Here is a 16,310-nt window from a genome sequence, read left to right as displayed (position 1 = left end):
TTCGCCCGTAGTCAGCTAGGATAGGATCCAGCTCGCCTGCGACCCTGTAGAACAGGATAAAGCGGCTACAGATAATGAGATGAGAGGAAACATGACATTAAATGTAACTATAAACAAATAAACAAATGGCATGTCATTCTTTAATTAATAATCAACTGTAATCATTGGTGAATTGCTGAGGTGCAAGAGGAATAAAACACCCGCGGATATGCAGTTATAGGAAAACAATCAGCTTCAGGGTGTAACAGTGACTCCGCTTCATCACAGCACCTTGTTACTGATTATTTTTCTATAAGAGCACATCCTGTTGTGTGTTATTCTTTACATATCATATGATTTTAATGCCTAAGAAACTGGAAGAATTGCCGAGGAACATCTCAACACTGTTGCCTTTATTACAAATACAGCATCTTTACTGCACTACTGTGTAAATTAGAAACGCCCATGTCCTCCTGCTGACCTTAATATCATTCACTAACTGCTAGTAAACTCACTCGTTAGTCACACAAGTGAGAGTTCAGTATGAGTCTCAGTTCATGTTTGGTTTTTAGTGATTTAGTGCTTTTTAGTGCTTTTGACACCATCCAGCCGGCTGTGCTGGTTGAGAAGTTGACAGTGATGCAGGTGGATTATTTGACTGGCAGGCCACAGTACATGCGCTTGCAGTGCTGTGTGTCAGAAAGAGTGATCAGCAACACCAGGGCTCCGTAAGGGACTGTCCTTTCTCCTTTCCTTTTCACTCTCTACACCACTGATTTCAGCTACTGCACGGAGACCTGCCACCTCCAGAAATTTTCTCATGACTCTGCAGTGGTTGGACGTATTACTGGTGGTGATGAGAGCGAGTACAGGATGGTGGTGGACAACTTTGTCACGTGGAGCAGGAAGAACCACCTACAGCTCAACATGACGAAGACGAAAGAACTGGTGGTCGATCTGAAGAGAATCAGGGCTCCGGTGAACCCTGTTAATATCCAAGGGCTCAGTGTGGACGTGGTGGAGGAATATAAGTACCTGGGGGTGTACTTGGATAATAAACTGGACTGGTCCAAAAATATGGACACGGCATACGAAAAGGGCCAGAGCCGTCTCTATTTTCTGAGACAGCTGAGGTCCTTCAACATCTGCTGAATGATGCTGTGGATGTTCTATGAGTCTGTGGTGGCCAGTGCCATCCTGCACACTGTCGTCTGCTGGGGCAGCGGCTTGAGGGTGAAGGACACTAACGGACTCGATAAGATCATCAGGAAGGCCGGCCATGTTGTAGGCGTGGAACTGGACTCTCTGACAGTGGTGTTGGAGAAGAGGACACTGTCCAAAATAACAATCTTAGACCATCCTTCCCACCCTCTCCATGAGGAGCTGATCAGCCACAGGAGCACGTTCAGTAAACAGCTGATTCTTCCACGCTGCACAACTGAGAGACCCAGGAAATCATTCCTACCTGCTGCAGTCAAGCTGTACAACGCCACTGTATAACTGTGGTGCACTGCCTTACCATGCAGCCTTCACTCAGGTGCAATATATGTATATAGGAATCACTGTATATAGAATCACTTCATTTTGCTTTTATTTGAAGTTATTGAACTTATTTAAATTTATTTATTTTTATTCTTTTTTCAGATGATTTTATCTTCTATTTTTAGACATGTTTACTTCTTTTCTGATTCAGGAGCTTTGTAGCAAATTTGAATTTCCCTCCGGGGATTAATAAAGTGATTCTGATTATTCAAACCTTCCAGTCAGGGCAGGTCTGAAGTCTGCTACTGGTACCATGTAACCCAGTAGTACCCACTGCATGGACAGGTGGCCAGTGTCTAAACCAGATCTACACTGGTGAAGAGGAAGATATGACACTTAGCAGGGTGAAAAAACAAGATCTGACAAATGGTGGATGAGCTCGAAGGTAGAGCCAACGGCCATCATTCGTGACATCCTGGTAACTCCTGCAATGTTATTGGTGTTAAACTGTAACAGCCCTGTTCTTCTGTTGGATCCATCAGCAACGTAGAGACGGGGGACCTGCTGCGTGGGCTACAGCCCATCTTCCATAGAATTTAGCCCAGACATCGTTCTCAATTCAAACCTAACAAATAATATACAGTATTTATACCACAACATGAGTCATTCATCTATTACTATCATTCCTTCAGTATTTAACTACAGGATCTAGCGAACACACACACACACACACACACACACACACACACACACACACACACACACTGTAGCTGTAGCTAAAAGTTTCCAGGTAAGAATCATCCACTAATCAAAGATGTGGTTAGTCCAAATCCTTGGTGCTTACTTGATGCAGTCAGTTAATTTTATACAGAAGTACTTTGATAAAACAAAAAAAGGTTATTTTAGTTTTCCATCTTTGTGCTAATTTTAGCATTAGCTCTATTTTGTTTAATAGAGCAATGATTGTCAGATGACGACAGCTGTCAGAAATAGGTGCACAGTAGGAGCCTATTTCTGTCCCCCAAGGTACTTCTTCTTCTCCTTTCAGCTGTTCCTATTAGGGGTCTCCACAGCGGATAATGTCCCTCCATCTCCTCCTGTCTCCTTCTGTAACACCAACTGTCCTCATGTCTTCATTCACCACATCCATAAATCTCATCTTTGCTCTTCCTCTTTTCCTTCTACGTGGCAACTCCATCTCCAGCATTCTTTTCCCAATATACCCCGGCTCTCTCCTCTGTATGTGTCCAAACCATCTCAATCTCACCTCTGTCACTTTGTCTCCAAGCCGTCCTACATGTTCTGTCCCTCTAATATTTAGGGTTAAATAAATCCAGCCAATGGGGTTGCACAAGCCAGTGCATTCTTGGCACCGGTCCCAAGCCTGGATAAATGGGGAGGGTTGGTTGGTTGATTGATTTTATTTTGTAAAATAATGCACAAAATACATATAGTGTACATTAAGATACACGGATAACACAAGAAAGTGTACTACACTTATTTCCATTGTGGTCTGGCAAGAATCAAGGGTTGCGTTAGGAAAGGCATCCGGCATAAAACTCATGGTAAATCAACAATGTGGATGATGAAGAGGACTTTCTGTTGCTGAAGGTACACTGATGTACCCCCTAGGGCCAAGGCCGGATTAACTATATGGGCCTGCGGCACAGTGCCCAGGGGCACTAACCACTCACAGCCAGTGGGGGGGCACCACATGACAGAAACTTTAAAAATATTTTTTGTGAATGTTTGTACACTTAAAATGGTTATACACTTCACATTGTTAAATAGTCATATATAATTCATTATGAACACTAATTTCATAAGAACAACAACAATAATCATAATTCTGAGCAAGAGTGGCCTATGTGACCATTAACCCCCCTTTCCTCAACCTGTCAGTTGAGCCAGTCCACCTACAGTGAAATGTATCAATTTTTTAAAAACTGCGGTAGAAATGAAAAATGGACAGACACCAATTGAGTGGTTGTGCGAAGAGAAAATTAAAAAAAAGAGAAAGACTCCAGGCGTGTAGCTGCAATTAAAAATGTTCCAGTGTTAGATCTTTTTTTATAAAAACATCGACAACTGCTGTCACTACCAGCGCTGAAGCCGAAGCTATAGTGAAATCAGCGATGCTAGTGAGGGAGATGGCCCTGCTAGCACTAGCCGGGGAGCTGCTACAACCACAGCCAGTGTTAGCCGAGGGGTTGGCGACGACGAGGATCCCCTTGAGGAAGATGGGCGCGAGGGAGACCCCGCGGAGGAGGATATGTGCGAAGCCACTTTAAGCCAGATAGTCTTTGAATTGATACACATATGTACATTGTACATCTGAATATGCCGTACTGGATGTTATTTGAATTTATATTTCGAATTGAGACATTTGAATATGTTGCCTAGATCGATGCTATTTTAATTGATACACATTTTGAATTGGCACATTTGAATATGCTGTATTGTATATAGATGGATCTGTTTAAATTGCTGATGCTGTTTGAATTGATACACATTTTGAATTGAGACATTTTAATATGGATAGAATAGAGTATGGATGCTTTGAAGTTTTTATTGAGACATACAAATATATGCTGCTCATTTTTGAATAAAACATTTCAGTATGCCTACATGCATATCGTTGGCTGTTTTCAGTGAATTTGATGGGCTGATGTAGTCTGGTTAACACCAGACCATATCACAAGTGAAATATGGTCTGGAATCCGCCTATTGAATTTCTCGTAGGGGAGGTGTGGTTTACGATTGTCAACGGCCGTTTATTGGACGTTGTGAATGTCTATCATTTGGCGTATACGTAGCCCATGGCCAATCATGGCAGTTGTACCCGGTGACGTAGTTAGAGTGACGAAGAAGACGAAGAGGCGAAGAAGAGAAGGAAAGAGAAAGAGAAGGCAAAACAAAAATAGGAAAACAATGACACCGAACGATTACTGCCGTTTGTGCAAGACAAAGCTTGATCGAAAGTTTGGTTCGTATCGCTCGCCGCCATGTTAAATGTGATCTGTAAACAGTCCCAAATAAACTACAAGCTTCTGTTTGTCGAGTAGTACGCGTCACCGTCTTTCCACCCCTCCCCACTCTCTGATTGGCTCCCTAACTCAGGCGAGCCTTTAGACCATAGTTTCCATGCTGTCTTTTCAGATCGGAATGATTGTGCAAAGCAGCATGGGATTTCCCAGGCTAGGGCTGATGTAGCCTATTTAATAAATTTTCAATGAGGAAGAATGACCTTGTTTATGTGTACTATTGTTTATGTATATGCTACTATTTTTGACAGCAAAGGGCAAGGTTTGTGAGTGTGTGCAGGAGGTTACTGAATGCGTGCGCGCAGGGTGTTGGTGTTGGGGGGGGCACTTGAGGTATAGTGCCCAGGGGCACCGCATTGGCTTAATACGGCACTGCCTAGGGCTCATTATTGGACTTCAAAAAGTGCGGCAGTAAAGTAAAGGGCGGAATGAGGGCGCGAGCCGGGAGGAAGCGGCTGAAACCTGAGTCAGTGCCCTCTGTAGGGAGGAGGGGTTGGTTTGAGACGCACCCACTGTGAGCTGTGCGGCTGTAGGGAGGAGGAGTTGGTTTGAGACGCACCCACTGTGAGCTGTGCGGCTGTAGGGAGGAGGAGTTGGTTTGAGACGCACCCACTGTGAGTTGTGCGGCTGTAGGGAGGAGGAGTTGGTTTGAGACGCACCCACTGTGAGCTGTGCGGCTGTAGGGAGGAGGAGTTGGTTTGAGACGCACCCACTGTGAGCTGTGCGGCTGTAGGGAGGAGGAGTTGGTTTGAGACGCACCCACTGTGAGCTGTGCGGCTGTAGGGAGGAGGAGTTGGTTTGAGACGCACCCACTGTGAGCTGTGCGGCTGTAGGGAGGAGGAGTTGGTTTGAGACGCACCCACTGTGAGCTGTGCGGCTGTAGGGAGGAGGAGTTGGTTTGAGACGCACCCACTGTGAGCTGTGCGGCTGTAGGGAGGAGGAGTTGGTTTGAGACGCACCCACTGTGTGGTGTTGAACACGAGGCTGCTGAGAGATGAGTTTCCTCAGAGTGGCGGCGAGCAGGAGCGGATTCAGGTACCGTACGGCTCGGTTCGGTTCGGCTGTCAGAGGGGCCGGTTCACAGTGACTGAAACCGGCAGTGAATTTAATATAAATCCTCCTGCGGGGTTTCTAGTCGAGCCGCAGTGTGTTAAAGCTCTCTGTTTACTCTTTAACATCATCTCATTATCTGTAGCCGCTTTATCCTGTTCTACAGGGTCGCAGGCGAGCTGGATCCTATCCCAGCTGACTACGGGCGAAAGGCGGGGTACACCCTGGACAAGTCGCCAGGTCATCACAGGGCTGACACATAGACACAGACAACCATTCACACTCACATTCACACCTACGCTCAATTTAGAGTCACCAGTTAACCTAACCTGCATGTCTTTGGACTGTGGGGGAAACCGGAGCACCCGGAGGAAACCCACGCGGACACGGGGAGAACATGCAAACTCCACACAGAAAGGCCCTCGCCGGCCCCGGGGCTCGAACCCGGACCTTCTTGCTGTGAGGCGACAGCGCTAACCACTACACCACCATGCCGCCCGGCATAGAGATATATATAGATATATAGTACGAGTCAAAAGTTTGGAAACACCTTCAAATTCGATGTTTTTATTTTTAGATTTTTTCCCTGCATTGTAGAACAATACTGAACTCATCAAAACTATGAAATAACATATGGAACTATATGGTAAACAAAAAAAGTGTTAAAAAACATGTTTCATCTTTTAGAGTCGTCACTGTTTACCCTGAGAGCAGCTTTGCACACTATGGAGCACTTGCATGTGACGTCACAGCCGATCCAGATTGTGACAGACGCCATCGTGTCGGTCAAACGCCATATTCCGCCTTCTACTTCTGGTTCTACTTCTGCTTTTACTTCTGCTTTTACTTCTACCTTTTCTTCTGGAAAACCCTACTATTGAGGTATTTCACCTGATGTCACAGGGTCACGTGACGCCCCGGTGTCCACCATTTTGGACGGCAAGCTAGCTAATGTCAACAACAGTAGCTGGTATGTTACTGTAGCAATGTTTACGTTCAGTCATTTGGATGACTGTTAAAACCTTTCAGTCTCAAGTTTTTCCTTTACTGGATTTACTAGTTTACTGAGCTAGCGCGCGATGGCTCCCGGCTCGGCCGCCGAGCGCGCGATGGCTCCCGGCTCGGCCAGAGAGCGCGCGATGGCTCCCGGCTCGGCCGGAGAGCGCATGATGGCTCCCAGCTTGCCCGAGCGTGCTAGCTCAGTAAACTAGTAAATCCAGTAAAGGAAAAACTTGAGACTGAAAGGTTTTAACAGTCATCCAAATGACTGAACGTAAATATTGCTACAGTAACATACCAGCTACGATGTTGTTGACATTAGCTAGTGCTAACAGCTAGTTGCTTGTACACTGCTACAACTACACCGACCCTAATAATACAGTTCTTGGTCATTGCCTGGTAACAGCAAATTTATAACGGGCCATGTCTCAACAGACTAAGAAGTTATTTCAATGACATTTAATAACATTTTTGTTTATCCTGAGGACCGAAAGTAAATGAAAATGTGAACAAACCTTAGCTGTAATAAGATGGCGACCACCGGCTCCAGGGACGGCCCACTGATGTAGGCATGTTACCCAGCCTGACACAAAATATTTGTAGGCATCCAAACTCGTATACGCTTTCAGATCAATACCTGTGTATGGCGATGGGTTTTTAACGACATAGGTATACAGATCCTGTGGGCCGAAGTCAGGTAAAGACGAGGGCTTCGTGTACTTCCGTACGTCAGTGAACAATCCTGGTGGAAGCAGGTAAACGTCGTTCTCTAAACCTGCTAACCTCAATTTTTGCAAATCCCTCTCCCTCTGCTCGCCCTGTAAATGCCCTACATTGCTGGATAGTGAAGGTGTTTTCTGCATCTCGCTCCTTTTTCTTTTATGTTTTTCGTTTGTCGCCTTCCTCGCATTCAAACTGATTCGAGCTGTGCCGTCCAAAATGGCAGCGTCACATGACTTGGTCACGTGAGTGAAATACCTCAATATACAATTCTACTACAACGGCTGCAGCTACAAGCTCTCCCTACCTGTGCACGGTTTTTGTGTGTATTTCTGTGTATTGTTCATCTGTACCGGACTTCAATATCCACTACAACCGTATGGACTTACTGGACATTGGTTTCCAGCAGAAAATGACGGTTTGTAGCGATTTCCATCGCATGCACAACATTCCAGATGAGAAAAAAAAAACATTCCGGACGAGATAGCGAGACCAGCGGGGTCTCCGTGGATTGTTATCGGAAGCAAAGCGAAGGAGGCGGCGCCGGGAGCGGAAGCAAAAGCGAGGCTGCAGGCAGAGCCGGCCTGTTGACTAAGCTCAGAAAACAGCTACTCAAACCTCCACTGCCAAGCCTCTACCTCTCCAACGCCAGATCCATGTAAACAAGATGGACAATTTGGAATTACAGCTGGAATTACCTTATTCTATTCTATAATCAGCTGGTCAGTGCTATACTCAATACTTAAGTGACTTACCCGTCCAATGAGGATTCTTGTTTACAAGATGCCACATCTGAGTCGCTGACAAATCCTGAATTTCTGTAAAGATAACTGTGCAGAGATTTATAAGCACGCAGTGCTTCACCACTGAACAGCGAGGGAAAGTTAATGAGGTAATTATACACGTCCGGGTATTCCGCTGGCAGTTCAAAATCCGGTCGTGAAAACTCCGTCCGGAAAGCCATAAGGGTCACAAATCTGTAGATCGTTTATTTTAGACATATATCTAGTTATCTGTTCATTAGAAAAATGAGCTGTGTAGTCCGTCGGTTGAAATTGATCCATTCTGTACACGAGTGCAGCAGTATTCAGCGGTGTTTTTGACTGACACGATGGCGGTTGTGTACTTTCCGGTCACGTGACTGCAAGATCTCTATTGTCAAGTCAAGTTTATTTGTACAGCGCTTTTAACAATAAACATTGTCGCAAAGCAGCTTTACAGAATTTGAACGACTTAAAAGATGAGCTAATTTTATCCCTAATCTATCCCCAATGAGCACGCCTGTGGCGACGGTGGCAAGGAAAAACTCCCCCAGACGACATGAGGAAGAAACCTCGAGAGGAACCAGACTCAAAAGGGAACCCATCCTCATTTGGGCAACAACAGACAGCCTGACTATAATATTAACAGTTTTAACAGGTATAACCCTCAACTGTCCTCATGGGGCCGTCCTTCACAGGAGTGGGGCGATAAAACTCCGACCAGACACAGGGCACCAGGATGGATCAAGCAGGTCCGAGGGGCAGAAGAGGCCAGCATCTCAATCCCAGGATCAACATGTAACTCAGAGGGACAGATGGGGGGGGAGGAGACAGAGAGAGAGAAAGAAAACATGTTGTTAGGTATGCCCTAAAAATGACAAGTATTAAATCTGTGTGGTAGGCTCGCAGAGACGAGAGTCTTTACATCAGGCATGACACACAATGGCATGTTAATATGGTAAAAAAATATATCATGACCTGCTCTGGCTGGATGCTTGATTGGGTGATGGGAGCACACTCCTCAGCAATGATGAGATGCAGATGGGACCCTTAGGGCTGGCCAAGACAATTCAGTTACATTTCACCGGGTCTGGGACATGCGACAGAATGTCTGACGGCCGATTCCCTGCAGGCTACGATAGCCAGTCGAGGTCTCCACCCTCTCCACCAAAAGATTTCCTGTTGACTCCATGTAACTCAGAGGGACAGATTTGGAGTGGGGGGGGAGAGAAAGAAAACACAGGTGGTTAGGTATGCCCAATGTCACCTGAATAAGTAGGAACAGTATACATATTGCACCGAGTACAAGCAGGGACTCCGGCAACTAACTATGACAGCATAACTAAAAGGGGAGAGTCAGAAGGTAACACAGGCATGAGGGAGCCCCGGGACATAAAGCAGCAGCCACTACACCGTCAACAAACTCGAGTGAGCAAGCGAGTGGGGACTGACAGCATCCATACATCCCAGTTTACCAAAACACTCTGTCTGAGGATCCTCCAGATCTACTCCTTTACCTCATAAACACCATTAACACAAGGCTTGACTAAACAGATATGTTTTCAGCCTAGACTTAAACACTGAGACTGTGTCTGATTCCCGAACATTACTTGGAAGGCTGTTCCATAACAGTGGGGCTTTGTAAGAAAAGGCTCCGCCCCCTGATGTAGCCTTCACTATACGAGGTACCAGCAGATAGCCTGCACCTTTTGATCTAAGTAGGCGTGGCGGGTCATAGAGGAGCAGAAGTTCACTCAGGTACTGTGGTGCGAGACCATTCAGTGCTTTAAAGGTCAATAGTAGTATTTTATAATCAATATGAAATTTGATTGGGAGCCAGTGCAGTGTGGATAAGACAGGCGTGATGTGGTCATATTTTCTAGTTCTAGTAAGGACTCTTGCTGCGGCATTTTGAACTAACTGGAGCTTGTTTATGCACTTATTGGAACATCCAGACAGTAAGGCATTACAATAATCCAACCTGGAGGGAACGAAAGCATGGACTAGTTTTTCTGCATCATGCAATGACATCAAATTTCTTATCTTAGCAATATTTCTGAGATGAAAGAAAGCTATCCGGGTGATGTTATCAGTGTGAGTTTCGAATGAAAGACTGGGGTCAATAATCACTCCGAGGTCTTTTACTGCTGCACGTGAAGAAACAGAAAGGCCATCCAGAGTCACTGTGTAATCAGAAAACTTACTTCTAGCTGTATGTGGTCCGAGTACAAGTACTTCAGTCTTGTCAGAGTTAAGCAGAAGGAAATTAATAAGCATCCAGTGCCTAATGTCCTTCACACATTCCTCAATTCTATTAAGCTGGTGTCTCTCATCAGGTTTTGCAGAGACATACAACTGTGTGTCATCAGCATAACAGTGGAAACTAATACAATGTTTACGAATAATAGCGCCCAGAGGGAACATATATAGAGAAATTGGCATTATCTGAACCAGCTTCATGAGGGAGTCACCTGGAACGCTTCTCGATTAGATTAGATTAGATTAGATTAGATTAGATTAGATTAGATAAAACTTTATTGAGCCCTTTGGGAGGGTTCCCTCAGGGAAATTAAGATTCCAGCAGCATCATTACAGATAAACAGAGAAAAGAAAGAGAGAAAACTTCTAGATAAATTATTTACATATACAAATATCAAAAGAATAAGATATGGGGAAGAGAGGAAGGGGGGGGAAGTGGGGTTACGGTAAGTGTGTGTGTGTGGGGGGGCAGGAGAGATATTGCACTTTATATTGTACATTATATTGCACATTGTCTGGTATCACTTATTGTCAGGCGAGGCTACTGCTCCTTCCTGTCCTCTGTCCTCCTGTTCCCCCCCCCCGTCCCCCCCCAGAGAGGAGCTGTACAGTCTGATGGTGTGAAGGATGAAGGAGTTAACAGGCGTGTCTTGTCAAAAATGGAATTTCTTGCCTTCTTAATGCATTTGACACCGTCAACCAGTAAAGAGTAAATAATAAAAATACAGTAACTAGCCCTGTTCGACAACTGTAGTAATCCATATTATGTCAAGAACTGCTCAACTAAGTAAAGAGAAATAGCAGTCAGTCATTACTTTAAGACACAAAGTGTCTTTTAGTTAATTAAAATAAAGAAAAAACATCGAATTTGAAGGTGTTTCCAAACTTTTGACTGGTACTGTAAATACACATACATCAACATTATATTAATATTATTAATACTAGTGGTATTGCAGACTAAAGTAATATTAAGAATTATAATTATAAGGATTATTTGTATTTTATTATTATTATAATAATAACTGTTGGTGTCATATGTTAATCTCGGGAGATCATGAATCTGCTCCTGGAGACTCGTGTTTCAGTCTGTACTGTTACAGCAGCGCCTCCTGTGGTTATAGAGGCCTGTGCGGGAGTGACGTCCCGGCCACAGCGACCGCGCTTGAAGGCGCCGTCCTCCTGTGCTGCACTTCTGGCAAGTTCGCTTCTCTTCTCTCTTCAGACCTCTGTGTAGTTCCATCCTCCAGCGAGAGCAATCGCTTGCAGTGTCCTCGCACCTCTCGGCGTTCATGTTCGGTGACTTCATGTCTCTCTTGCAGAGTCTTCAAAGTGAAGCTGGGGCCGTTCTTGCGCTCTCTTGCCAGACACCAACTCTGCATACAGCAGGTCTTTCAGGATCCTCTCGTCCAGCATGCAGTGTCCGAGGCCCAGGCAGCAGAGGTGGCATTGTTGGAGCAGGGTGAAGAGGCTTAGTATCTGGGCACTGGTCAGGACCTTGTTATTGGTGGCTGTCAGTCCACTTGATGTCCAAGATGTGTCTCGGGCTGTGAAGGTGGAAGGCGTTGAGATGCCGCTCTTGTCTGGAGTAGAGGCTCCAGGTCTCGCTGTGGTAAAGCAGTGTGCTGAGGACGCAGACCCTGTAGACTGCAACCTTGGTGCGCATTGTCAACTTTCTGTTCTTTCAGACTTGCTTTTTCAACCTGGCGAGGGTTGAGGCTGCTCATCCGATCCGTCTGTTGATCTCGGAGTCCAGGGAGAGACTGTCCATGATGGTAGGGCTGAGGTACGTGAACTCATGGATTACCTCCAGCTTGTAGCCGTTGATGGTTATGGTGGGGGCAGGGGGTGCTCAACATCTTGGCCCAACACATTTGTCTTCTTCAGGCTGATGGTCAAGCTGAAGTCCTGGCAGGCTCTTGAGAAGCTGTCCATGAGCCATTGTAGTTGCTCTTCAGAGTGTGTTGACACTGCCATGTCATCTGCAAACAGCATGTCCCTGATGAATACTTTGCAAGCCTTCGTTTTCGCCCTCAGATGGGACAGACTAAACAGTCTCCTGTCCGGTCTGGTGTGGCAATAGACACCATCTGTGTGTTGATGTTCCTTCCAAAGGTGCGCTTCAGCATGAATGTGAAAATGCCAAATAGGGTTGGAGCAAATGTACAGCCTTGCTTCACGCTGCTGCAGAGAAGGCCTCTGAACAAGAGCTGTCGAAGTGAACCAAGCCTTTCATGTCTGTGTGGAAAGACTGAACTATCCTGAGAAGCCTTGAAGCACAACCACTCCTGGCGAGGATTTTAAACTGGCCGTCTCTGCTCACAAGGTCAAAGGCCATCGTGAGGTCAGTGAAAGCAACATAGAGTGGTTGTCTTTAATCCCTGCATTTCTCTTGAAGCTGTCAAAGGGAGAAGATCATGGTGATTTGTAGAGCGTTGGGATCTGAAGCCACACTGAGATTCGGGGTATACGCTTTCGGCAATCTTCTGCAGTCTGCTCAGGACCGTGAGGCTGAAGACCTTCTTGAGGATGCCGGTAGAATACCATCCACTCTAGGTGCCTTCCCAGTGGGCAGGCTGTCGATGGCTTTACTCAGCAATACATCCAGCTCCTCCATGACGGGCAGGTGTTCCACGGCATCTGTCACGCTGTCCGAGATGCTCTATTCCCTTGAGTTTGAGGAATAGAGCATCGAGTAGTGAATAGAGTGGGAATAGAGTAATGTTCCACACATCTCTCCACCTACTTGTCTTTATCTTTAGTGGTGGTGACTTGCTCTGGGTTTCTTGATCCCCTCATACACTCCAGGGATGTTGATGCTCAAGCAGTCACTGCCTGTTATCGTTCATGTTGCCAATCACATACCACACCAGGAAACTTGGCCAGGAGTCATGGTCGATGCCCACTCTGGTGTTGAAGTTGCCACGTAGCAGCAACTGTTCCTGACTTGGGATGTTCTGTATTGTTTGAGAGCTGATTGTAGAACGTGTCCTTCGTGTTTATTATTATTATTATTATTATTATTATTATTGGTAGTAAATCAGTAGTATGACTTTCTCCTTTAGTATAATTTACATATAAATGTATTATTACGTGATTATAATTTGCTTGAACATATATAAAAAATTTAACATTTTCCATCTTATTCCTCCTCTTATTATTATTATTATTATTATTATGGGTTTTTTTGTGTGGGTTTTTTTTGGTTTAATTCTCCAACTCATGATTTAACAGTGTAAATATCCCAGTGATTATCATCTCCCTAAAGCACACTGAATTAATTCTAATAGATTTATATTCAGTAGATTACAGTCAGGAGGTATGAGGGCTCTGCAATCTTAAAAAAAAAATTAAAAATACACTACACTCTTCGAAATGTTAAATCCATCCCTTAAAGCCTCTTTACTTGTTCCAAGTTCTACCTGGGAGTGTTTTATTATTAGAAACGGTTCTAAGATGATAAATGCTATTTAAAGGGTTCTGTTGTTCTAGTCACGTAGCAGAAATGTGTTGTAACGCGACTGTTCTGTGTGTTTCAGAGTGTTTGGGTTCTGCTCGAGGCTCAGAATGACTCTCCAGAACACTCCGGACATTTCGGCTAAAGGCTGTTCAAGTTCCTGTGAGAACCGGAGCGAGCTGAGGTGGGACCTGAGGCCGGAGCAGATCCGGCAGCGGACGGAGAAGCTGATGCAGAGGATAAAGCACGCGTACGACTCTGTGGCGGTGGTGGACGTGGAGAAGGTGTGTTATGAGAACACGTTGCAGGTTCTAGCAGAGGCCAAGCTGGATTACGCTGGTGAGTGTGTAAGCAGAGCGAACACACACACACACACACACACACACACACACACACACACACTGCTTCATGTCTTACAGCTGATCTTTACTGACCCATGACCGATGAATGTCCCTCAGCGTCCCGGCACATGCTGGACTTCCCTCAGTATGTCTCCCCGTGTAAAGACGTGCGATCTGCGAGCACCGAGGCAAACAAACGCCTGTCTGAGTTTGACGTGGAGATGAGTATGAGATCAGACGTGTTCCACAGACTCGTAGCACTGCAGGTAAGATGGTGTGGTGAAATATTACAGATCCACACACTGAGGTTCTTTAAAGTAAAAGTCTGGTAAAAATGTCCCTTTAATGCAAAACAAACTTAATCGTGTCAGACATGTTTGGCATGTGACATTTTTGTTGTATGTTTTTCCACTGGAGCTCTGATACCTGACGTCTAATGCAAGTCTGTTTCACTCAGTCTAATAAATTCACATCTGCAGTGTGAACTTCAGCTGATGATGAATCACGATCACCATGCCAGTCCAGATTTACAAACCCAATTCAGTACAGACTTTGGGAGGTGGGGCCTTGGGGGCAGAGTTACTTTATAAAGTGATTTAACCATAGACGTCATCACAGAGCAGCTTTACAGAAATCTGGATGTAGATTTAGATCCTTAATGAACAATCCAGAGGACACAGCGGTGAGGAACATCTCCCTGAGATGACGTGAGGAAGAAACCTCGAGTCAACCCGCAGTACATCACCTCATGGATTATTTTTCCTATAAATGAAAGCATTTTATTCCTTATGTAGAGTGTGAGCTGTAGAAGAGTAAAGACGGGACTGAGAAGGTTTACAGGATGCTCAGCGTGAGCAGATTGAGAGTCCTGAGATGAGCAACAGGACGGTCTTTATGATTACAGCAGCAGCAGCAGCTCTAGGATACAAATCGAGCATTTAGTTCATGTTTCTAGATGACAGGAAGTTCCACTGTATCCTAAATCACGTGTGCATGTCAGTGTGGCGCTGAAATACAGTGGGGTGTGGGTTTGAGGAGCAGAAAAGCTCCAGGGATAGAATAAAGGAGTAAACTTTGGACTCCAAGCATGTGGGGAATTTAGAAAAATCAATGGCACCTAGCTGTTTGTGTGTGTGTGGTGTGTGTGTGTGTGTGTGTGTGTGTGTGTGTGTGTGTTCGCAGGAAAGACGGTGTACTGATTTATTCCCCGAGTCGAGGAGGTTTCTGGAGCGGCTGATTAAACTGGGGAGGAGAAACGGACTGCATCTGTCTGCTGATGTGCAGAAGGTGAGATTACACTCCCCTGTATATCTACAGAACTCGTTCAGAGGATTGCTCTTCATACTGACACTGAACGTGTTGTGTTTTGGGTTTTTTTCCTTACGCAGGAGATCAAAAAACTTTCAAAAAGAATCAGTGAACTTTCAATAGATTTCAACCGGAATGTGAATGAAGAAAACACAGTGCTGATGTTTTCCGCAGAAGAGCTGGGTCAGTAAATCTACACAGGACATGACCACAAATACTCTACAGGAGCGTCACAGTGCGCACGCGTCCTGAAAAATCTGTGGTTGGTTGAAGAGAGCAACTGGACTTGCTTGAAGATTCTTGAAAACGTTTCGCCTCTCATCCTAAAGGCTTCCTCAGTTCTGTCTGACTAACAGGGAGAATCCAGTATTTATCCTCTCATGGATCATCATAGAATCCGAATCCGAATGCTGATGGCTGCATTGTAGGTGGCTGATAAAAGATCTTCAAGCAAGTCCAGTTGCTCTCTTCAACCACCCACAGATTACTATGGACCTGGATGACTGAGATTCTTCACAGATTTGTCCTGAAAAATCTAATCATGAAGAGACTATTTCTCCAGTTCTGAAAAAAAAACAACAACAACAAACCGGAAATAAAATGAAATGTGTAAAACACACCGGTGCTGTCAGTCCCAGACCCTGTTCTTTATACAGCACCTTCACAAATCCAACATTAGATCCCAGATTTATTAATCCTCATCATTCCCTTTGGGACAATTCAGTTCTACAAGAGCAGGATTGTTTTAGCTGGATTGAGTTATCAGAGATAATTATGTGCTCCTGTTTACCTGAAAAGAACAGTGGTGGGTTTCCCAAAAGCCTCTGAATGCTAAGAGCATCTTAACTAGGAGAGAGAGCGTTCATTGTGCTGCTCACTTGACCATTTAACGATGACCTTTGTGCTACGATGC

At 45.0% G+C, this 16,310-nt stretch overlaps 1 protein-coding gene across 5 annotated transcripts in view; it reads left to right on the top strand.

Annotated features, from left to right (window-relative positions):
• The first annotated feature begins 5,461 nt into the window (after positions 1-5,461).
• nln (neurolysin (metallopeptidase M3 family)) overlaps positions 5,462-16,310 on the top strand; it is a 32,217-nt gene continuing 21,368 nt past the window's right edge. For all 5 annotated transcript variants that reach the window (XR_009651568.1, XR_009651567.1, XR_009651566.1 and 2 more), the window contains exons 1-5: positions 5,462-5,540; positions 13,831-14,087; positions 14,207-14,355; positions 15,272-15,376; positions 15,478-15,580. Coding sequence is in view for 1 of the 5 variants with exons in the window: in XM_060909033.1 (XP_060765016.1) it covers positions 5,500-5,540; positions 13,831-14,087; positions 14,207-14,355; positions 15,272-15,376; positions 15,478-15,580 (655 nt within the window). In the remaining 4 variants the exon portion in view is untranslated. The remainder of the gene's footprint in view (positions 5,541-13,830; positions 14,088-14,206; positions 14,356-15,271; positions 15,377-15,477; positions 15,581-16,310) is intronic.

Source organism: Neoarius graeffei, chromosome 25 (assembly GCF_027579695.1).
Source record: "Neoarius graeffei isolate fNeoGra1 chromosome 25, fNeoGra1.pri, whole genome shotgun sequence".
NCBI classification, from domain to species: domain Eukaryota; kingdom Metazoa; phylum Chordata; class Actinopteri; order Siluriformes; family Ariidae; genus Neoarius; species Neoarius graeffei.
Note: the sequence above shows the minus strand (reverse complement) of the source record. Positions and strands in the feature narration are given on the sequence as shown.